Source organism: Nicotiana attenuata, unplaced genomic scaffold, assembly GCF_001879085.1.
Source record: "Nicotiana attenuata strain UT unplaced genomic scaffold, NIATTr2, whole genome shotgun sequence".
NCBI classification, from domain to species: domain Eukaryota; kingdom Viridiplantae; phylum Streptophyta; class Magnoliopsida; order Solanales; family Solanaceae; genus Nicotiana; species Nicotiana attenuata.
This window is the reverse complement of record NW_017675027.1, coordinates 40,866-53,741: the sequence shown is the minus strand read 5'-3', so window position 1 is coordinate 53,741 and position 12,876 is coordinate 40,866. Positions and strand designations below refer to the sequence as shown.

Sequence of the window (12,876 nt, the reverse complement as noted above, 5' to 3'; positions counted from 1 at the left end):
TGATCCTCTTAATTTGCCAGCTCTCAAAAAACTCTGTGACTTGAGCTCCGATAAATTGAGGGCCATTGTCGCATACAATCTCCTTTGGTACACCAAATCGGCAGATGATATTACGCCAAATGAAGTCTTTGACCTCCTTTTCTCGTACATGTTTAAATGCTCCTGCCTCTACCCATTTAGTGAAATAATCAGTAAGTACGAGCAAAAATTTAACTTGTCCTTTTGCTTGTGGTAATGGACTCGCGATATCTATTCCCCACTTCATGAATGGCCACGGTGCTATGACCGGATGTAAGAATTCCGCAGGTCTATGCATGTTGTTACCGTACCTTTGACATTTATCACATTTAGCTACGAAACTTTCCGCTTCTTCCTCCATTTTAGGCCAGTAGTATCCTGCTCTAATCAAGGTTCTTACCAGTGATCTTCCTCTTGCGTGATTCCCGCAATGCCCCTCATGTATTTCCCTCATTACATACTCCGTTTGAGAAGGTCCGAGGCATCTTGCTAATGGACCACCGAACATCTTATGATAAAGATTCCCTTGTTTCAAACAGTAACGAGCAGCCTTTTTTCGAAGTGCATGCGCTTGCTTCTTGTCATCAGGGACGGTACCATACTGTAAAAAAAAAAACAATTTCGTTTCTCCAATCCCAAGTTAAATAATTAAAATTTACCTCATTCTTATCAGGTTCGAGAACTCAATGAAATAAATGTATAACTGAAGCATTTGCACCATTTGCCACATCAGCTGCGGATGCGAGATTAGCTAAGGCATCTGCTTCAACATTTTCATCCCTTGATATTTGTATGACCTTCCAAGTTTGGAATTGCTTTATCAGTTCCCGTACCTTTTCCAAGTACTGTTGCATCCTTGCTTCCCTAGCTGTGTAAGGCCCCATCATTTGATTAACCACAAGTTGCGAGTCACTTTTGATCTCTACTTGATTTATACCATGTTCTCGTGCCAATTCTAGACCTGCAATCATAGCTTCATACTCTGATTCATTGTTAGTTACAGAATGACATTTAATAGCTTGCTTAATAGTTTCACCCGTAGGTGGTACTAAAACAATTCCTAATCCGTCACCTTTTACGTTAGATGAGCCATCAGTAAATAAGGTCCATGTTCCTGGATTAGCCCCATTAAGTACTTGTACTTCTTTTTCTGCTTCTAGTTGCATCCCTTGGCTAAAGTCAGCCACGAAATCAGCTAATATCTGTGATTTTATTGTCGTTCTAGGTAAGTACATGATTTCATATTCACTTAGCTCTATGGCCCATTTAGCTAACCTCCCTGACGATTCATGTTTATGTACTATATTACGTAAGGGGTATGCAGTCACTACAATAATGGGATGGCATTGAAAATATGGTCTTAACTTCCTAGATGCCATGATCAGAGCAAGCGCTAGTTTTTCTAATTGTGGATACTGTGTCTCTGCATCTAACAAAGATTTACTAACATAATAGATAGGAGATTGTTTACCCTGCTCTTCTCGAACCAAAACCGCGCTTACCGCAACTTCTGAAACAGCAAGGTAGATGAAAAGTTTCTCCCCAGCCTTTGGTTTTGCTAGCAAAGGTGGATTTGACAAGTATGTTTTCAAATCCCTAAGTGCTTGTTGACACTCCTCATCCCATTCAAAATGATCCTGCTTCTTAAGAGCCGAGAAGAATTTGAAACATTTTTCCGATGATTTAGAAATGAACCTTCCCAAAGCTGCGATTCTCCTTGTTAGTCTTTGAACCTCTTTCTTGTTTGAAAGTATATCAGGGATTTCTTCAATGGCCTTAATCTGTGCAGGATTCACTTCAATACCACGGTTAGAAACAAGAAAACCTAAAAACTTACCTGATGCCACACCAAATGCACATTTTTTTGGATTCAACTTCATATTATATTTTCGTAAAATTTAAAACGTATCAGACATGTGCGATATATGATCTTTTGAATGTTGAGTCTTAACTAGCATATCATTTATATATACCTCCATAGTTTTACCTAAATGTTCTTGAAACATTTGGGTGACCAACCTTTGATACGTTGCACCTGCATTCTTAAGACCAGAGGGCATTACCTTATAACAGTAAGTTCCCCTGTCTGTTATAAAAGAGGTTTTTTATTCATCTCCTGGATCCATCTTGATTTGATTATAGCCTGAATATGCATCTGAAAAACTTAATAGCTCATGCCCTGCAGTAGCATCAATTAACTGATCTATGTGCGGTAAAGGAAAGGAATCTTTTGGACACGCTTTATTAAGGTCTGTGTAATCTACACAGACTCGCCACTTACCGTTCTTCTTAGGAACCACAACAGTATTAGCTAATCAGTTAGGATATTTTACCTCACGAATTGAACCAATTTTTAGCAATTTTTGAACTTCCTCTTGAATCACCTTATTTTTGAAAGTTCCTTGCTTTCTTTTCTTTTGCTTGATGGGAGGATATGATGGATCTTCATTCAATTTATGAGTCATGACTTCCGGTGATATCCCTGTCATGTCAGAATGGGACTAAGCAAAACAATCTGCATTAGCTTTTAAAAATTCAATCAAGTTACGTTTTACCTCCGGGCTAAGATTAGCTCCTATGTACACTTTTCTCTCGGGCCAATGTATAAATAACACCACGGCCTCTAGCTCTTCTATCGTTGTTTTGATGTTCTCGTTCTCCTCCGGTTCTTGAATGGTGTCAGGTCTCGAATCCACATCTATTTGCTTTTGCTCAAGTGAGGTTGACTCCGTGTTACCCTCACCTAAATTCTGTAATTGCTATTTGTCTCCACCATTAACAATTGAATCTGCAACGGAATTGATGCTTCTAGATGTTTGTTGATCGCCTCTGATTTGGCGTATTCCCCATGGAGATGGAAATTTAATAACTTGATGTAAGGTTGAAGGAACAACCTCCATGTCATGAATCCATGGCCTCCCAAGAATCATATTGTAAGCCATTTCCATATCTACGACTTGAAATTTGGCATCTTTAACGACGCCTTCTGCGAATGTAGTAAGTATTGGCTCCCCTTTTGTTACAACACTAGAGTTATCAAATCCCGACAAAGTATGGGCCTTTGGAATTAATTTATCCTCCGCTTGCATCTCGCGCAATACTCGTATTAAAATAATGTTTACAGAACTACCTGGATCAACCAAAACTCGTTTCACGTTAGTGTCATGTACAAGTAAAGATATTACCAGTGCGTCGTTATGCGGAGTTATGAGTCCCTCGGCGTCTGCGTCGTTAAATATAACATTCTCCTCTTCCAGTACATGTCGAGGCCGCTAAACGTTGGTAATTGTTACTTTTGAAACCTTTTTATATGATACATCGTTGATCTCTTCACCCCCACTTATAACGTTGACAGTTCTCTTGGGCGAAGGTGGTTTTGGAGGCTCCTGCCTGTTCTTCATATATGTTTGTTTACCTTTCTCACTGAATAACTCAGTAAGATACCCCTGTTTTAACAAATGATCAACTTCACCTTGCAGAAGCCTGCAATCTGCTGTTTTATGCCCGTGATCGTTATGAAATTTGCACCAATGATCAGGGTTTCGTCTGTTCGGATTTGATCGCATTTCCTTTGGCCATCGTACCTTATCTCCCATGCTTCTTAAAACAGCCACGAGTTCAGAGGTGCTTACATTGAAGTTGTAACCACCGAACCTTGCCTTTAGACTTCCATCATCGTCTCGTGACCCGCGTGTGTTCCGATCATTTACGAACCTCGATGAGGAGCCTGATTCCCTGTTTCTAGGTTTGTGACCGTACCTTTGATTATCTTGCCTTGATCGTGAGTCTTTTCCCGCAGGTCCCATGTATGGCTCGTACCTGTTTTTACCGGATCTCTTTTCATTTTCCACATGCCTTGAGCTTACCTTTTCTCCTGTTTTATGTCGTAAAATAATGTCTTCTTCAATCCTCATCTTTGTACTGTATCTGTTGTAGATATCATTCCACGTTGTTGCTGGGAATTCTCGAAGGCTTTCTTTGAGTCGCCTCGTGGCTTCTGAACTCTTCTCATTCAAATTACTAGCGAAGGCTATGGCTGCCCAATTGTCAGGTACTCGTGGCAGCGTCATTCTTTCCCGTTGAAATCTATCTACGAACTCTCTAAGCAACTCTGAATCTCCTTGCTTGATTTTGAAGATGTCTTTCATTCTCTTTTCAATTTTTTGAGCTCCCGAGTGTGCTTTGATAAACAAATCTGCAAGCTCAGCAAACGAATTTATAGAATTTTTAGGTAAAAGAGAATACCATGTTAAGGCCCCTTTAGTGAGTGTTTCACCGAATTTCTTGACCAAGACCGACTCAATCTCTTGCTTAGTCAAATCATTGCCCTTGACACCTGTTGTGAATGCAGTAACATGATCTCGTGGATCTGATGTAGCATCGTACTTTGGAATATCAGGCATCTTAAACTTCTTTGGAATTGGGAGGGGGGCAGCACTTGGCTTCCATGGTTGTTGGGAATATTTATCTATATCTACTCCCTTGATCACGGGCGGTACTCCAAGTATTTGTTCTATGCGTTCATTTTGCTCCTTAAGTTGTTTCTGCAAGGTTAGTACTAGATTTTGTAAATCAAAATTAACTGGATTACCTGGGTCTCCCTCTTGTGTTTCACTAGGGGTTCTACCGCTGCCTGAATTAACCAATCCTGAATGAGGATTCTCCAAAGTATTGTTGTTTGGAGTAGATGTGGGTGGAGCAGCAGGTAATTGGCTAACAAAAGCCTGAAGAGCTTTATTGACTTGAGAGGCAATAAGTTTTTGCAAAGCCTCATTCATGGTTTCAACATTTTCGAATTGAGTCTGTCCATCTGTGTGAGATCCATCAGGAGTGCCTTCACGAGACCGTCGTGGGGAGCCTCGTGAAGAACCTTGTGGAGAGCCTCGTGGAGAGTCTCCCTGAAGTTGCTGGATTGTTTGAATTTCTGGGTTTCCTTGAGTGTTGTCATTGTTGTTCGACATGATTGGCACAATCAAGAAAATTAGGTTGAGATATAATTGATTATCATCTTCCCGGTGACGAAACCAATTTGTTTAACCGAAAATTAGATTTTAGGTCAAAGCTTGAATTTAGAAGAACTCGGGTTACTGATAATCGGAAAAAAGTATATAAGAAAGAGATTTGTGAATGATATAATCAGAAAGCAAATTAATCAAAGTATATTTCAGTAGTGTTTTTTTTTCGTCCCCTTACAGTTGTTTGTGACTTTCCCTTTTATAGCCGTTTTGGGAATACAGACTTTACCTTTGTCATAATAAGACAATTATGGGTAATTAATGACCTTAAATGTTATGTTTTGCAATTATATGGATTAAATACATATTCTCTAATGTTTCTAGCATTTAATACTCATTAAATGCTGTATCTGAGCTCTTTTTTGCTGTCAGATTCATTCCTTTGACTCTTCTCGATCTTTAACCTTTGAATGTCTTGAATAGGTACGAGCGTTGAATTATTTGTATGACTGCTCGTGCCTTCTTTATTTAACTTACTCCTATATGTTGCTGCTCGTATCTGTTGTTGCTCGTGTCTGTTAACCAACCTTAATTCTTTAACTGTTTGATCAGTCTATGTGTCATGACATGTTACCATATATATATAAATACAATTTTTCCCAATACAGTACTATTGAACCAATTACCTCTTTGCGACAATGACTTAAAATACTCTTAATTTGCCCCTTTAGAATTGATCATAAACTACGAACCTATATTAATAGTATGATATCAAGTTAATTACCAGCATCAAGGGACCGAGTAAGAAGTGTTAGGTGTTTGTCATAATTTTCTTACCAGATTTGGTTTTCCTATCTCTTGAAGGAAAAGGGCAATATAATTACCTTAACTGGGTTTTCCTTTTTGTAAAGGAAATTATAAATCTCCAATATTTGGCTAGTCCTTTTTCTTGTAAGAAAAGGTTTGGACTTCTATAAATTGAGGATCCTTCATTCACATTAAATAGCATCCACAATGTAGCCATAGGGGGCTTGAGAGTCTTGTTTAGGGGGAGAACTTTACGGGACAAGTGTTAGTGTGTCACTTGTGTTTGCCTCTTCGTGAGGTTGTTCTCTCGATGTTTTGTACTCTCTTTATTATAGTGGATTGCTCATCTCCGCCGTGGTCGTAGGTCAGCTGACCGAACCATGTTAAATATTTGTGTCTCTTTTGGCAGATTTCTCTTTGTTATGTGTGGTTTATCGTCGTTTAACGTTTGCTTTACTAGCTTCCGCATGACAACTGACTTTTTCGATCCTAACAAGTGGTATCAGAGCCAGCTTCGAGCGAGGTTCAAGACAGGTTCATCTTGGCGTGTTCAGTTCTAGCTGCAACATATTTGACGATAATCGTGATTTTTTGTCTGAGAAATTTGACCGGAGTGCTACGCACGTTGAGACAAACTTTGTGGCGGAGATCTGGAGATGCGACCTGTTGAAGGCTACGTGAAGAAGATGGATCAAGTTTATTTTGTCAGAAAATTCAGGCCAAGGGGGAGAATTGTTAGGCGTTTGCCATAATTTTCTTACCATATTTGGTTTTCCTATCTCTTGAAGGAAAAGGGCAATATAATTACCTTAACTGGGTTTTCCTTTTTGTAAAAGGAAATTATAAATCTCCAATATTTGGCTAGTCCTTTTTCTTGTAGGAAAAGGTTTGAACTTCTATAAATTGAGGATCCTTCTTTCACATTGAGTAGCATCCACAATGTAGCCATAGGGGGCTTGAGAGTCTTGTTTAGGGGGAGAACTTTACGGGACAAGTGTTAGTATGTCACTTGTATTTGCCTCTTCGTGAGGTTGTTCTCTCGATATTTTGTACTCTCTTTTATTATAGTGGATTGCTCATCTCCGCCGTGGACGTAGGTAAGTTGACCGAACCACGTTAAATGTTTGTGTCTCTTTTGGCAGATTTCTCTTTGTTATGTGTGGTTTATCGTCGTTCAACGTTTGCTTTACTAGCTTCCGCATGACACCTGACTTTTTCGATCCTAACAAGAAGGTTACTTATACTTTAGTTCAAACCGTATATTTGTATTTATAAATATATTAAATATATATATATATATGAAAATTAAATTTAGAATCCAATTACTAGTTGTCACCTAAAATTCAGAACTCAAAAATTTCAAATTCTGATCTCAAACGTAACATAAAAAATTATCCACATCTTCCCTCTCTCCTAAAGGTGAAGAACATCTTTTACAAAGCTCACGTGGAGGAAAAATTGGACCACTATCTATAGGGTCACGTTTTTCATTTCCATGTAAGACATTTTAATTTCCTTTAACGTTCCCAAACTCACAGAGGAAAAATTTAAGATTTCACCAAACAAAAGTTAAGAAGGGAAAGAAACTTTCAATTGTTATAAATTGGAGGAACCAAAAGAAGTGAGATGCGCAAAACCTTCATCTATTTGAGACCATTCTGACTAATCCCAACAATTTCAGATAGAGATTACCTCTTTAGCTCTAAGAATGGGATTTGAAAGGGTACGTACTATTCATGCTCAATTCTTTTTCAATATTATTTTCTTTCATACTCAAGTTCAAAGACGACCCAACTCACTTGTATTCTTTATGATAAATTATTTATTAACATATATATTCTTTCTTTCATTTCAAAATAATATACCTTTAATTGAAATTTCTTCTTTTGTGGTTATGAGATAGGAGTTTGACATAATGGTTGTCCCAACAAAAGGTGAAATCAACGCGCCACCGCCACCGCCACCACGAAAGAATCTGAGTTTCAGTGTAGTGGAACTTAATGATAAAGATATTAAAACGTCTTCGCAAGAACTAGAAAGAATTTTGACTCAATATTTAGAGACATTGTCGCATCGGACAGAATATCATATAGGTAAGTATATGTTCAGTGGCCTTTTGTCTAATATTCATAAATTTAACTTTTATACACAATTTAACAAAATAAAATTAAAAGACTAGTAAGCTAAGGTCTATAGAGTGTAAGGCTAAATATCTTTGGATAGATGCGAGATCAACAACTATATAGCTGCATGAAGTACGATAAAGAGACTTAATTTGGGCAAGTGCTTAACTACACGTACAGTAATGCAATCACTTTAATCAATACATTTGCTCATCAAAGAATTTCTTGTTTGATTTGCTGTTGTTAGAATGCATATAACTGGACCAATGAATTGAGTTCCAAACTAAATATTCTTATACTTTTAATGAGGTTTTAGTACAAATATAAAATTTATATAAAAGTTACTGATTTTACGTGAACCTTTACACTAGATCTACCCTGATCTCAAGCTCTCTCTTCGTCAGGGTGGACACATAGGAAATTAAAGTTTTTCATGCTTATTCAACTGTTCCTTGAGTTACTAGAACCGTCTTTTACGAATCATACCTATTTGACTATAATTGAAGGATATTTTTGGAATAAATGAAAATGGTCATGTAATATTTCATGAAGAGAAAGTGTGACAAAATTTGTATATGCTGCACAACTTGTAGTATTGTGTACTTCCGACAACTAACAGTACCAATGACAACTAATGGGTACACATGCATGCAATATATTTTTGAAGTCTATTATTTATATTTATATTATATTAAAAGTATGAATGTTCTTAGCGAAATATTGTTTGTCTTTTTTAATTTTTTAAAATTGAGTATACATCCGGACAAGATTGTAATTTAATTATATTCCTAATATTTAGGATTTTAAAATGGGCTAAAATTTGATTATTGAATCTTTTCTTATTTTATATTCCTTATTTGAACTATGTAAAAATTCCTAATATTTAAAAAATCAAAATAAAATAAACTTGTACTTTTTAATATTATTTGAAAATTGTACGTATAGTTAATTAGAAATTATAATGCAACTAGAATTGTTGGTCGCACACGAGTTTAAATTCTTAGGAAAAAAAATCAAACATAAGTACAATCTATGTAAGAGATATTAAAGTTATTAAAGTTAAGCAAGCTTCGTCTGTTATGACATCAATTTTTAGTAAGCATGTATATCAGTTTTATTAATTTATAATTTTTTTCATAAAGATTTACAGATGATTATTTTATAAATAAATGTTTAATTATTTTTATACTAATATTTAGGACTATTTTTCCTTCCTTTTAGGTTTAGGAGTCCTAATTCCTATCTCATGTTTTAATTATTTAGTAAGAAAACTTCATTAGGTAAATGTCGTATTCACCTTTCAAAGCAAAGCTAAACTTCAAAGTAAGTTCACCGTTCTGACAAATTTTAGAAGTTTGAGTTGGATATTATAATTATTTGAAAATTCAAGTGAACTAAATATTTACTAAAGATTTTAAGACTTTGAATTTTACTTCAAAATTATCATTTTTATTGTTATGAAATTTTGACCATCTTAATACATTTTAGTTTTTTTTTATGTTGATGCTAATTTTTTCACGTACTACAGTCGATTAATATGAATAAACTCATAGTAATAACAAGTGGTGTAGTACTGAGTTTGTATTAAATGAGAGATCATGAAATATAATTTGAGTTATCCCAACCAAATTTAAACACTTTAAGTCTTCATCTGAAGATATAAACTAGGATAGATTTGGGGTTGTCATTTATTTTAGAATATTTTTAAGTGAAATAATTCACCATTTAATTTTTTCTTAATATTTTATAATAATAAAAAAGTAGCATTAAGTTTGAGTATATAGAAGAACTTGAACTTTGAGGTTAGCTTTTGCAGTGATTGGCATTGGTTAACTTCAAAAGATTGGTATAGTACAAATAATAATTTACGATAAAATTTGAAGTTCAAAAGATCCGTTTAACCAGATTTAAATATATTGTTCAACTGCAATAAAGAATGAGTCATGATTAGATATGCAATTCAAATAAAAAAAAGTTAATTATATGAGTAAATGTTTCATAATTATATATTTTTCCTAATTATGTTGATCTTTATTACTTGCAATTCTAGGGTATGAGAAATTATGGTTCTTTCTTAATCTAATATAACTACAGTATCTAATTTTAAGTCTTTATATTTTAGTTATTTTTTATGGAATATTGGTCCAACATTAGCCTATTCTTAGATTATAAATTGCAAAAATAGTTTCTTACTTTTTATTGAGTTACAAATTTATCATCTTTTAAAAGTTATAAGAAATTATGCAACCTCTTTCGTGCTCCATCTGACCAAAAGTTTTAATTCTATTTATTTAATTATACTTTCAATTTATAGTCAAACACAATTTAAAACAATATTTATCCGGCTTATAGCAACAATTAACTTATTATAGCTAAATTTAGTGCACGTGCAACGCGCGTACCTTAAGACTAGTTAATTAAAAAATATATAGATTATTAGTTAATTTCATACATGTGCCAACATTAATTTACAAGGAGAACTAGAGAAACTATTTCAAGAATAATGTAAAAACAACTTTTTTAGTCATACTTCTTCTCGAAGGATGTGGTGCAGTGGATGGAACTGCTCCTCCCTTAACCAGAGGTCTCGAGTTCGAGCCCTGGGTATGGAAAAATCCTTGGTAGGGAGCGCTTCCCCCGAAAGGGGCCCTACGCGGCGCGAATCTGGATATAGTCGGGCTCCACTGCGGTACCGGACACCGGGTGGAAAATCTAAAAAAAAAAAAAAAAGAAATATCTAAATTTAGGCTCTTTAACTTGGTTTCTTTACAGGTTATCCAGTTAATATATGTTACGAGCATCATACTGTTTTAGCTCCACTTTTGCAATTCCACTTGAACAACTGCGGAGATCCCTTCACTCAGAACACTGTCGATTTCCATTCAAAAGATTTTGAAGTGGCTGTTTTAGATTGGTTTGCGCAACTATGGGAAATTGAGAAGGATGAATATTGGGGATACATTACAAATGGTGGCACAGAGGGAAATCTCCATGGTCTTTTGATTGGGTAGGTATAGTATTAAATGAAGTAAGGTCATCCGTGAAGATTTATATAATCAATCATAACTTGTTTGGGACAGAGACGTGATTGTTGTTATAGAATAGTGTGACAGACCTATTTTGTACTTGGAGATATTCTACAATATTTATACTTGATCTAAAAAAGAGTATTGTACACATTTAGAGACCTCATATTCAAATGATGTATTTCACTTTTACCATTTCAATAATATTTGTGCAGGAGAGAGTTACATCCCACTGGGATAATATATGCATCAAAGGATTCACATTACTCGATTTTTAAAGCGGCAAAAATGTACAGAATGGAGATAGAGACTATCAATACTTTAGTTAATGGGGAGATTGATTATGCTGATCTGAGATCAAAGTTACTTCTCAACAAGAACAAACCAGCCATCATCAATGTCAATATTGGTTATAATACTCTTAGATTCTTTAGCTCCCGAGCTTTAATATGGTCAATTAATCTTCCAGTTCTCATCAGATGGGAGCCATGATTTAAAGTTTATGTATTCTAACTTGCCACTAAATTCATAATTTGTTTTAGTTGCTGGGTTTGATCGTAATTAATAATTTATATATATTTTAATAGATTTTTAAATATAAATATAAGGTCTAAGCAAAAGGTATTAAGTTCATTTGAACCCATACCTAATATTGTAGCTCTGCCCTGATTCTCATATGTGGATCAAAGTACTAATACTTTTAACATATATTTGTAGGAACTACCATCAAAGGAGCTATTGATGATCTTGATCTGATCTTACAAATACTTCAAAAATGTGGTTATTCCAATGATAGGTATTACATCCATTGTGACGCTGCACTATATGGGCTAATTATCCCATTTATCCAACACGTAAGATTTATTTAATCCATTATGTTCTTGAAATAAATAACTTTCCATCTAGGGAACATATAGAAAGTGACCTAGTTCTCTATTATATTTGACAACAGGCGAAAATAATTACCTTCAAGAAGCCAATAGGCAGTGTTTCAATTTCAGGCCACAAATTCCTGGGATGTCCAATGCCTTGTGGCATTCAGATAACAAGGAAACGTTACATTACTAGTCTCTCCACAAAAATCGAGTATATTGCTTCAGTTGATGCTACAATTTCTGGTAGTCGAAATGGCCTGGCACCAATATTCTTATGGTACAGTTTATGCATGAAAGGCCGTGCTGGATTGCAAGAAGATGCGAAAATATGCAACGAAAATGCCCGATATTTGAAAAGCCGACTTCACAAAGCAGGAATTAGCGCTATGCTCAATGAGTCTAGCATTATCGTTGTATTTGAACGACCTAATGACCCTAAGTTCATTCGTCATTGGCAACTGTCTTGCACAAGAGATATGGCACATGTTGTAGTCATGCCAGGTATCACAAGAGAAACAACAGACAGTTTTCTTAAGGATTTAATGCTGGAGAGGGAAAAATGGTACCAGATTGGAACAACTCTGCCTCCTTGCCTAGCAGATGATATTGGTTCTCAAAACTGTCTTTGCTCCTATCAGAAGATGCATCATTGAATTCCTTAGAAGACGAAACTTGGAACAGTCCTAGATATGGAGTATGCTTTTATGCAGAGGTGGTGGCTCAATAAAATTGGTGATCTAACGCCAAGCTTTTAATAAATAGAAGACCTTATATTTATTTATTTTAGTTCTTTTTGAGAAAAAAAATTGTTCTTCTATTTGAGTTTCATTATCATCTTATTCAAATAAAATGGGAGTTGTTCATATGTAGAACACTCTCCCATATTGTTTGTTTATTTTTCTTGTTGTTTGTTATAAAATTATTAAGAGCTGCTCTTGAGACATATAAAATTTCAATAATTTTTTTCTTTTCTCTTTTTGAGTAACTTGATTGATATTTTGCTAGTTAACATATTTGAGTTCTAATATACAACAAAAGATAATATTGACCCTACAAAAGAAAAATTGTATAT

General features: G+C 35.2%; 1 protein-coding gene across 1 annotated transcript; it reads left to right on the top strand.

Annotated features, from left to right (window-relative positions):
* Positions 1–7,339: 7,339 nt before the first annotated feature.
* LOC109219573 (histidine decarboxylase-like) lies at positions 7,340–12,771 on the top strand. Its single transcript, XM_019384037.1, has 6 exons — positions 7,340–7,503; positions 7,684–7,873; positions 10,676–10,910; positions 11,145–11,338; positions 11,647–11,783; positions 11,882–12,771. The coding sequence occupies exons 1-6, from the start codon at positions 7,489–7,491 to the stop codon at positions 12,455–12,457; spliced, it is 1,347 nt and encodes a 448-aa protein (XP_019239582.1). The 5' UTR covers positions 7,340–7,488; the 3' UTR covers positions 12,458–12,771.
* Positions 12,772–12,876: the final 105 nt, after the last annotated feature.